This window comes from Hordeum vulgare, chromosome 5H (genome assembly GCF_904849725.1).
Source record: "Hordeum vulgare subsp. vulgare chromosome 5H, MorexV3_pseudomolecules_assembly, whole genome shotgun sequence".
Taxonomy (NCBI): domain Eukaryota; kingdom Viridiplantae; phylum Streptophyta; class Magnoliopsida; order Poales; family Poaceae; genus Hordeum; species Hordeum vulgare.
The window spans coordinates 149,755,050-149,766,199 of record NC_058522.1 but is presented as its reverse complement, the minus strand read 5'-3'; the positions used below and the strand labels follow the sequence as shown (position 1 = coordinate 149,766,199).

The following is an 11,150-nucleotide window of genomic DNA, read 5'->3' as shown; positions in this document are numbered from 1 at the left end:
AAGTCCCTTAAGGCGTAGCCGTAGCAGAAGGATTTCTGGTGCCGTTGCTGAGGAGTATCAAGACAAGAACAGTCTCCCGTCAGCACGTTTCTGGCGTCGTTGGAAGGTCTTTTGTTGCAGTAGCACCGCCGCCGCCGCCGGGGATCGACCACCGCCTCGTCGCTGCCCGGGATCACCCGCCGCCGGTTAGTACCTTTTTTGTGGTTTTTGCGAGCTGTGCGAGAAGATGGAATTGACCCCGTGCGAGAAGTTCCTACTATCCGATTCGTCTGATTCGGATGGCTCGGATGTTGAGACCATGCTTGCGACCTTCCGTCAGCAAACATTAGTCATGACGCTTGTCGTGAAGGAGCATGAAGACGAGAACCAAAAGAGAAGGCGAGGATCGACTGCCGGGCGTTTGTGCATTCCTCGGAATCGCCATCTTGGGAACGAGATGTTGATGCAAGACTATTTCGCGGAGAATCCTACATATCCTCCGCACCTCTTCCGGAGAAGGTACCGAATGCGCCGATCCCTCTTTGTGAAAATTGTTCAAGCTTGCGAGAAAAATTGTCGGTATTTTACTCAAAGAAGGAATGCCGCAGACTTAAAAGGGATTTAGTGCATATCAAAAAATCTCCGCACCTATGCGGTTGATTGCATATGGCGTTCCAGCTGACTATGTCGATGAGTATCTTCGCATTGGTGAAGATACCACAATTGAGTCTATGCGTAAATTTGCGAAAGTGATCATCCGTGTCTTCGGTCCTGAGTATCTTCGGGCACCCAATGAAGATGGCACAAAAAAATTGATGGCATCTAATGAGAGGAGAGGTTGGCCTCGCATGCTCCAAGGTATTAGAGCTTTTCTTCAGTCATACAAAGAGATTGAAAATGCACACACTCACTTTCAACTTCAAAAAGATCTCATTGAACACCATTGGCAAAGGGCTGGACAATGACTTATTTTTGTATTCATTTGTATTTGTATTCATGACAAATTTTGAATAATTATTTATAATGCAGATGATTATTGTATTGTGTTTGATTCGAATAATTCAGTTTGTTTTCGGCTATTGAATTATATTGTATTTGTTATTTGCGTGCTGATGATATGCGAAAAGTAGCGGCGCAAAAACAGACCCCGCAAAGCCGACCGGTAAAGAAGTATATTCCACGATTATATTTTTTTACGGATCCGTCTGGGTGTCCGTATTTGTACCAGCTTGGGCCAGCCCGCAAAAGCTGTTTTGCGCGAATTGTAAACGCGTTTTGCGGATAGGGTGTGCTAGAGTTGCTCTAAGCGGCCAGGCTGATCCACGAGTCCGCCCAAAACTTGGCCCGCCCAGTCGCGGCCCACTGATTGCTGGCGCCACCGTGTCGTCAAGACCACGGGGTGCCGCTTTCCCATCGGCTAGCTCCTCGTCCCATCCACCCGAGAGCACCACCGGCGGAGCGGGAAGGCATCCATCCATGGTCGTCTCCACCTTCAGTGGCCCTGGCATTGGGCTCGGTAAGCGGCTGGCCTTGATTCTTCAAAACTGTTGGATCTTGCATCCTTGCGGCGATTTGGTGCTCGCTTTGTTCTAGGTTTCTTGATCTTGTGCCTGTCTGTTGAAATCGGCGCAGGCTTCGGCGTCGGCTGCGGATTCGGAGTCGGATGGGGGTTCGGAGGTGCGGAATGATTCATTTCTTTCGCCGCAATTGTCTGTGAGGTTTTTACACCGCTCTAGTTTTTAAGGGAGGGGCGAGAACTTGGAATCGCTTCTCGTTCAAGCATATTCGGGAGAATTACTCTTGATTTTTTCCTTATAGATTCCGCTATTTATGGTACTCCTATCTGTTTAGCAGTCCCACTCCCTACAAAAGGGAATCGGTTTACCCGCTTCATAACCAGTAAGATGCATGCGAATTGGTTACCAAAAGCCTCCATATGGAGTTAATTGTTATATGGAGTCACAAAGAGATAACGGAACAGCTTTGTGTATCATGAAGTTGGTCCAACTTGTTACGACAATGGATCTCCACTCCTCACATATGTTCTAAAGTGGATGGTGGATTTCAACCACAGTACCAAAATCGTATGATAATATGTCGAACTCACAGAAATGCTTATGTCGCAACATTCAATATTATATGAAGCCGGTCTTCCATGGAAGCATGTTTTTGTACTACAGAACTTGTTCCTCAACATCTAAGTTGGTTCAATATTATATGAAGCCTGGTTTCCGTGGAAGCATCTTATAGAAATGCTTATGTCGCAACATTCAATATTATATAAAGGCTGTTTTCCATGGAAGCATGTTTTTGTACCGTCGATCTTGCTACTCAACATCTAAGTTAGTTCAATATTATATGAAGCCTGGTCTCCATGGAAACATCTTATAGAAATGCTTATGTCACAACATTCAGTATTATAGAAATGTTAGACATAAGCGAAGCTAGATCCATCGGCCTCCTGAGCTAGAGGCGTAGAGTAGATTTTTTTTGGGTTCTTGAGATGGATTTTATTGTTGGTGCATCTCTTTTAAACCCCATTGCTCCGTAGCCAGGCCTTTCACCCATTGCTAGCTAATCTTTCAAATGTTGATAGTCATTAAACCTCACATCACAGGGATGGTTCCTCAACAACATTCCTAGTTCTACCTAATATAAGATGAGAAGGAACAGAAATATTCTACTTAACCAGGGAGCCAAAAGGTTATATGCAAAAGATTTGTGCCCGCGAATTTATTTCACTCTGTACACTGGTCTGACAAATTAAATCAACAATTACAAAGTTGTATTTAACTAGTTCTTTTTTCTTGTGATTTCGTGCTAAAAATCCAAGCTTCAATTCTATAATACACTTTACATATGAATTAAGAATATGATCCATAGCCAATACAGGTAGACAAGACTAGTCCTAGGCACCCAGCTAATAGAGGTTTTTGTAACTGGCTTATGTCTGGAGATAAATTAACTGGAACAGACTTTCTTTGAAGAATTATTGTCCCACTGCACGTCAGTAATTATTCTTTATTGACTATGTCCATTTAACATGCTTTAATTTGCTTTTCTACCACAGGAATGCCTCTGAACGTATTCGGCTTGGGCATCGGTACTAAGCTTATCAGTTACTATATAGAACTACACCATCTAGAGTAAATTGGTACTGAATTGAATTTCCTCTTTGTGAATAGGTGGGGGGTGCGGGGTTGGCCTTGGGTTAGGATGGGGCTTTGGAAATGCTTATGGTTGTCAATATCGATCTTCAAGGGTCCAGTTTCAGGGCATTGAGTTTCAGAAAAAGTCTGAAGGGGATGAAGCACCAAAGCTTGTTTCGTCAGGGCTTGTTGAAAAGTCTCGTCCTTATGGCTAGTATAACTGCGATCATACAATTGACACAGGCAATGTTACCATTGTCCCTTGATTGTAGTCAATTGTCTACCTGGAAAGTTGTTTGAAAGCATTTTGATGTTTTGATGAACTTGGACGTTTTCATATAGTAACATAATGTGGATAATCCATGGTACCTTTTTCGTTTTGGATAATTGTCTTTATATTTGGCTAATGTTGTACATTAACATTTTCCTGGTTGGGTGCACCCTGCAAGTGTTTATTTTTACTCTTGTGAAGTACATGCAATTCACTTAGTGTGTATAGTGCAATATGTCTGGATATGGTTAATCACAATATAGTTGAAATAGAATGTGCATAAAAATATTGAGCACTGTTGTGAACTCATGACTCCCCTGCATAATTTCTTCCCTACAAGGGGAAACAAAACTGAAGGCTGTATTGTTTTTTCTGAAGATTATAATTAGTAGGATAATTTTTGCAACAAGGTTGACAGTTAAAACTGTTAGCTCATAATGTTCCAAATATTACAATCAGGCGCGGCTTTTATTTAAGTAAAATCAGTGAAAATGAGAATGCAATATAGAAGATTAATGCAGAGTTTGACACTGATCTTTCGGTGGATGCGGTGCCTACATGCTGGAAATCTGAGCAGCTGGTTTATCATATTATGTATCGACCTGGCAACAATGGTGGTGGCTTGTAGAACTGCTGCTATCAGTGATTCTTCCAGTGTGAGGCCTCTTATGCATTCACAGAAATGGATTAACAAAGGCAGCTGTGCCGTCGGTTGACATAGGAGAGCTTGCTGTCTCTGCGTCGCCGCTCCTGTGCCAGTATGTCTGCTGGAACGTTGCTGCGCTGCTTGGGACATCCTCCATGACCCACTCAAAGCCCCTGGGGTAGTAAATCCCTGTCCTTGGGTGTGGCACCCACAGTGCTGTCTCTGCTGACCTTGCTGCTGTTGGCTGCACCCGGTTCGTAAGGTTAGAGTTTTGCCTGTTCTTAACTTCCCTACATATGACAATCCAAGCAGTTACTTTATGGAGCATATCAGCATAATGATGTTGCATTTAGCAATTCAAGTTTCTCTTCATTAGCATATGAACAACCTTTGGATTACAGTAATGCTTGAATGTCATCGTTCTGGAATCTACCAATTGAAAGCTTCATTATTGCAGGTTTAGAGGGATGCTAGAGGCTACTTACCGGAGAAGACCAGTCGATTTTGCAATTGCACTCCGGCCCATCAACAAAGGCTGGGGAGGCGCTAAAATCTGCTACTGTCTGTTCTTTCCTCCTTGGGGTCAAGTAGCCGATGGCAGTTCCCTCTTGGTTGGTACCTCTCTCCTCCCCAACCCTGGTATATATAGCTGCAGTTTTCTAGTTGGAACGCGACCAACATTGTCAGGGTCACACGGACTGCACATCTGGTAGGATATGAATGATTTGACAACTTCCTACAGAGGACCATGAACGATTTTATTCGCAGTCGTTGGCTTCTACTTGAGCAGAGGTTTGAGCTTGATTGGACCCCATTGGACCAAACACCATGAGAACTGATGCTCCTAGAATCTGTAGTCAAATCCTATGGCAGTACTGTTTCTACTTGGAGAATCTTGAAACAGCCCTACTGGTGCTGGTTGTACCTTGTTAGCAACGAAGGAATACAGTTCTCACATGAAGAAAGGGAGAGGAGACGGGAACACAGCTTGAAGAAAAACAGTTACAGAATTTCTGTGCTAAAATCTCTGCTTGTCTGGTTGCGAAGGATATTGTCTGCTACGAACTTGTAAAAAACTCCTTAATACGTATGAGAAGCAACTGACATGTGGACCCCAGTGATGGATTCAGGCTGATTATACATCTGTCGAGACTTCTTTGGCTGATTTCGAGCTACAAACTCTCATGGGAGATATGTGTTTGCCTGCCTGCGGGATATTGTGCAGTCTGGCATCAGAAGAACTTGCGTGTGCGGTGTCTCATGACCTTATCCATCTTCCCATCAATGATCCTTCAGCAGAATAATGAAGAGCATGGGATCTGATACTCCTTGAGGGATGCATAGCTGTGGTGCAGAACTAAAGGTGAAGCATTTCAGTTGTTTGTCTCTCCGTGCGGCGGAGTGGAGAGTAAGTTCTTTCCTTCAGATTTGACGTTGGAGTCATAGAGTGATAGAGGGCAAGAAAAAGAGAATAAGATTTTTCTCATAATTTTAGACGTTGCATGCATCGTTGTCGTAGCAATAGAGTTTCAAGAGTGCAAGAATAAAGCTCATGATCTTATTCCCGGCGGTTCCCATCCTTCTGTTCTCTCTTTTGGTTTCAGTGGAAGGCTACGGTAGAGGATGGTGCGTTGGTGTATAATGTAACATCTAATATGCCCTGCGGCATCTCAGTACCAGTTCTCAGGTAGTAATTGTGTGGACAAGCGGCTTTGGCTTGTAGCCTTGCTGCTTGATAGCCGTGGTAGGATGGGAAAGACTAGTAGGATCTGCCCATTGGTGAGATCAATGAGATCATTTTTTCTTTTCTATATCTATACCTAATAATAAAGCGGCTATTGCTTTCGTCGGAAAACCCAACACGATATTTTTATAAAAAAGTCCTTGTAATTTTTGTTATTCAACCCGCGCTTCATCATTTATCTGCAACGCAAAAGGAAAAAATGATTCGCTGCAAAAATTATACCCGTACGCATCGCCTCCTCCCGTCGATCCTGGGCCACCCTGGCCGCCCAGGCCGTCACCACACCACTCGCCGCCGCGGCAAACCTCAACCGCCACCGCTGCTGATCTCAACCCACCCGCCTCCGCGGCTGTATCTCTCCTCGCTCATTGCCCCAGTTGCGGCGCTCGAGCGCATCGCGTCGACCCTGGTCCACCCTGGCCTGTGCCCAGGCCGTTGCCACACCACTCGTCGTCGCGGCCGACCTCAACCACCACTGCTGTCGATCTCAACCCACCCGCCTCCGCGGGCGTACCTCTGCCCGCTTGCTGCCCCCGTTTTGGCGCTCGAGCACAGCTTCTAGATCAAATCAACGCGACAGCTACGACGACTTGGGATGATGCGTTTGCTCGATGCAGAACGGCGGCGGCGTGCGGATAAGGCGCGGCAGAGCGAAGTACTTGCAGGTGGAGGCGGGCCTTCATGGCTCACATGGGGAACTCTGAGGTTATGACGCGGCAACGACGACTCCTTATGGCCAGATAGAGGCGCCTAACCCTTGCTCCCCTCATCGTATCCCCTCCTCCGACAGGAACTCATCATCTGGTGAGATCCCCTCCCCATGCCTCCAACCATGTGCCAAGCACCGGCAAGAAATTTTGTTTTGTGGGAATTTGTTTGCTGATGAATGAATGTATTGAATGTAAGATTGCATTGTTGTAGAGAGAGAGAATGGAACACCACCTTCAGTTTGTCATCTGATTCCACATTCTCTATCCCATGAGTGAAATAAGATAACAGTCCATTGATCAATTCACGTAGCCTTTTTGTTTTGTTTTGCTTTGCTTGTCCCGCTCAATTTCTCATCATGGTGGAATTAAGAATGGACGGGTTGATTTCTCAACAAAATAGGATAGGACTAACTACATTAGTTAGTTAGCTTATTATTTTAAGAAATCAAAATGATTATAAAAAGATTAAAAGCGTGTGGTATTTTTTTTCCGTTGCAACGCACGGGCCCTTTTGCTAGTAAAGATACAAAACATGTTAAAAAATTCTGAAAATATTTAGAGACACACAACCATGTTTGGTGTAAAATCTCAAAAAGTTTCAGCTCCTTATTCGAGCTACACTTAGAGAACCCAAAAAGACAAAATCAGATGTGAACAATTTCAAATACTATTCACCCAAAAGTTGACACTATTCATAGTTGAATTTATCGTTTTTGAATCTCTAAATCTAGATCGAGTTTTGAGCTGATCTTTTTTGGGGTTGTAGTCATACGAGTTATGCTAGAGCAACAGAAGGTAGATTTACATGCTAGTAGATTTTTGTCGTGGCTCTGGACCAGGGGTACCCAGGCCTGCGGTCGTTGCGGGCCTCAGGACGCTTCCTATCGAGGCCCGGGGATACGACACTCATGAGGTCCCCTCACGAGGCCCGGGGATACGACACCCATGAGGTCCCCTCCTCGTGAGGGACCGCTTGCGAGGCCCTTTGTCGGGAAGGATTCTCGAAAGGCTTGCGAAAAGAAAGTACCTCCCGGTGCCCCTCTTCCCGAGGGTCAGATCTGCAAGGGCGGCTTGCCGGGGTCGCGCGGTCCAACCTTCCTATGTGGGTGACGTGAGCCACGTTGTGCGGCGTCGGGGCTGGTGCCAGCAGGCACAGACGAAGAGGCTTTCCCCTTTGGTGTTAAGGGAAGCGAGGCCAGCTGTGGGTTCCCGAGGCAACCCACCGAAGGTTTTCTAATCAGTGCAAGAGGACCAAAGCTGGGGGTTCGACAGGACGGAGGTCACCCTCGAGCCCATCCATGCGTCACTAAGGGAAGCTTTTGCAGGCGAAGACCGCCTTTGTCAGGGCAGGCCGCAGTCTTGTCCCCTTTTGAAATGGCCGTTGTGGCTGCCCTTTCCGCCGAGTGCGTCTTCAGGGGAAGAGGAAGGTCGGTATAAAAGAGAGGCCCGACCTCCGTAGAGAGGGACCCCGGGGGTCCAGTGTGTTGTATTAGGGTAAGAACCCACCTTTGTACCCTTCTTCCACCTCGAGCAGTCTATCCAATCAGAAGTAGGGTTTTACACCACAAGGTGCCCCGAACCTGGGTAAACTGTCGCGCTGTGACAGCCCGAGACCGACGCCCCAGAAGATTCCCCTTTTATTCCGTTTTCTTCGTGTGGTTTGTTTGTCTGTCGCATTCATCATCGCATCATGCGCATCATCTGCATTGCATCGGCATCTCCGTTGCCGCCAGTTTTCAAACTTGCATCCGTTGTTAGTTGCCGGTTCACGTCGTTGTCCGTTGTGAGCCTGACCGCACACGCACGCGCCCGAGGCACCGTCGAAACCCTGTTTTTAAAGTGTGCATAAAACTTTCTCCGATTGAGGTGGAATTTGTCGTGCGGTATTATTTATATATAGGTAGGCCGCCTGTCGAATTTCGTCGCGATCGGAGTTCGTCTGGTACCCGAACGGTCGACCGTAGCGGCACCGTAATCGGTCTACCGTCGGACGTTTGTCGGTGTTTTAAATCGTTGCCGCGTCGCCCGTTCTCCCTCTCATCTCCGGTAAACCACCCTACACGGCCACGTACCCGTTCCCACGTTCGGAATCGTCCGAATCCGACCCCGCGGTTGGATCCGGAACGAAATTCCGGCTAACCTAGCCCCCCCTTTGCCTATATATAGACCCCGGGTTTATTTTAGACAGCCCCCTTCCACCTCGGGATCCGCGCCCGAAACCCTAGCCCCTCTCTCTCTCGCCCCTGTCTCCATCCTCCAGCCGCCGGCCCGCGGAGCCCGCGTTGGGCCCGCCCGAGCCCATCTGGGCCCGAGGTTCCCGGAGCTCCCCGTCGCCCCCGTTTTGCCTCCCGTGCCCAGCACCGCCGGTCAACCCCTCGAGCCGCAGCAGCCCGAGCCACCGAGTCCCTGCCGGAGCCCGCGCTTCCAGCCGCCGGCCGCCACCTGCCCTTCGTCGTCGGCTACTGCCAGGGAGCTGCGCCGCCTTGGCTCCCGAGGCCTGCAACTGCCGCCCGCCTCCCGTCGCCCGTACCTGAGCCGCCGCCTTGTTTTCCCTCGTCGCATCCCGCCGGCGGCCAGATCCGGAGGAACCCGGCCGGATCTGCTCGTTCCCGATATCTCCAGCCGGCCCCGCCCTTGTCCACTCGTCGGAGATCCTTCAAACAGCCGTGCGCCGTCGCCAGACCTCTTGTCCGAGGAGGACGACGGCTCAAGCACGAGCTCAGCGCCTGCCTGGGCCCCCCTCGGCCGCCTGGGCCTTCCACCGATGCGGCCCAGATCCGGTCCCCAGGCCAGCGCCAACCGCTCTTGGGCCGCTCCCACATCGCCCCGAGGCCCACCTCGCGCCATCCAGCTCCCTCCTCCCGATCTGACCCGTGTGGCCTGTGGTGAGCACCCCCCCAAGCTTGTTATATCTCGCCCGTGCGCCGTTTAGCTATCCAACGCCCCAGTAGGCCGAATGTTTAATTCCTTTTAGGGATTTTGGAATTAATTAATTCCAGAGATACATACGTATATTAAAACGCGCGTATCTTTTAAACCGTAAGTCGGATCGAGGCAAGTTGTATATGTATTTCGTGTCATTTCTCGCGTAGAATACGGTTTCACAATTTGCATATTTGTTTGACGTAGATTAGCGTGCCATATGCATAGGTTAACGTGTAATTTCTATAGGATATGTCCCGTATTTATTTTCTGCGCGAGTTTGAATTGCTCGGATGCCGTAGTATAAATGCCTATGTTTTAGGAACCTATTTTCCATGTATTTTAGAGCGGTCATTGGTATTTTTGCGCGTAGGGATTGCCGGTAATTTATTTTCCCGCGTATAGGTTATTTTTCTCGCATTTATGTGCGGCATTATTTTGTGTTGCAAGCCCCACATATTTTATATGTTTCCGGGGTAGAAAAATCCCATGGATTTTTCTGTGCAATTAGTTTTAGCTTTCGAGTAAGTTAGTTCGCGAGATATTTTGTCGTGAAGCTCTTTTGTTTATTTCGTAGGATTTATTCCGTGCGTCGTTTGACGGAGTTGTCAACTAGGGAGTTGATCTTGGATGTTTTGTTTAGCCTCTGGTATTTTTGGTTGCAATAGAAATGCATGTTTACGTGTGTTTTGATTGCTCTCAAGTTGCTAGAAATAGTGCTGTTTTGGACGTGCTGAAATATTTTCTAAGTCTTGAATCTGTTATATTTTGTTTCTGTCTTGTCTTGCTTGCATCTTGTGATCTGTAGCTCTTTTGAGGTTGGTCCAATGGAGTAAGTTGTAGCTCTTGTGTTTCTCTAGCATGCTGTGAAGTTTCATGCCATTTGGAGTCCTGTAGCTATAGGTTTTGCTGCTGTCAATATGCCTTCGGGCTGAAAACTGCACTTTCATGAGGTGTAATTTTCACTAAGTCTGAAATAGTGTGTGGGAAGCCATTTTGTGTCTTCTTTCCCTAGTGATCCATGATGCCATGCTAGTTGCTGTTAGTTGTTTGTAGTAGTGCTTCTTGCCCTCTTCCGTGCCTTGCCTTGCTTGAGCATATCGGAGTTGTGTATCCGTAGTTGTGGGGCGTAGAATATGCTATGTGGCTGATTTTGGCAGATTGTAGTCATTTCTTGTTTTGCCCGTAGTTTTTGAACCGTAGCTTCGATTTGGTTGTGTCCTACATAAAACTTTCTTAGAATCTCGTGTAGTTTCATTTTCCCTTGCTGGTTGGATGTTTTGAAGTGCTCGTAGCCGCCGTTGCACACATTTTGCATTCATGCCATCATATCTTGCGGTGCTTGTAACTTTTGATCCGTAGCTCCGTTGGAGAGGTTCTCTATGTGTGGTTTGCTTGAAATGACGCGTAGAATCACGTGAACCTATTTGTTTTGCTGTTTAAAAACTAATTAAATGCATTAGTACAGATCTGGACAGAATTGTAAATTAACATGTGAGGTCGTCTCGGAGATGCTATATGTCATTTCCGACCTCACTTAAAATGCCTAGATAGGTAGTTTAATTTCCGCTTCACCTCTTGCATGTTTGACAACATTAATATTGCCGTGTAAATAACCGGAGGGAACTAAATAATTAACGTGGAGTTTCGTCAATATGCAACTCGTTGCATATTGAACTTCACTTAATGTGTAGTGTTTGATTGTTGTGATTGTCATGCCTTGCATTAG

The 11,150-nt window shown here is 47.0% G+C and overlaps 1 protein-coding gene across 1 annotated transcript; it reads left to right on the top strand.

Moving 5' to 3' along the window:
- The first annotated feature begins 1,327 nt into the window (after positions 1–1,327).
- Positions 1,328–3,508, top strand: LOC123395550 (protein TRIGALACTOSYLDIACYLGLYCEROL 5, chloroplastic). Its single transcript, XM_045090562.1, has 4 exons — positions 1,328–1,495; positions 1,612–1,656; positions 3,050–3,082; positions 3,165–3,508. The coding sequence occupies exons 1-4, from the start codon at positions 1,456–1,458 to the stop codon at positions 3,341–3,343; spliced, it is 297 nt and encodes a 98-aa protein (XP_044946497.1). The 5' UTR covers positions 1,328–1,455; the 3' UTR covers positions 3,344–3,508.
- The last annotated feature ends 7,642 nt before the right edge of the window (positions 3,509–11,150 follow it).

Bases quoted from the DNA above. Each gene is read 5' to 3' on its own strand.
- LOC123395550 (XM_045090562.1), top strand. From the start codon at position 1,456: ATGGTCGTCTCCACCTTCAGTGGCCCTGGCATTGGGCTCG. The intron at 1,496-1,611 runs GTAAGCGGCTGG...AAATCGGCGCAG, and splicing joins TGGCCCTGGCATTGGGCTCG to GCTTCGGCGTCGGCTGCGGA. The intron at 3,083-3,164 runs GTACTAAGCTTA...CTTTGTGAATAG, and splicing joins CGTATTCGGCTTGGGCATCG to GTGGGGGGTGCGGGGTTGGC.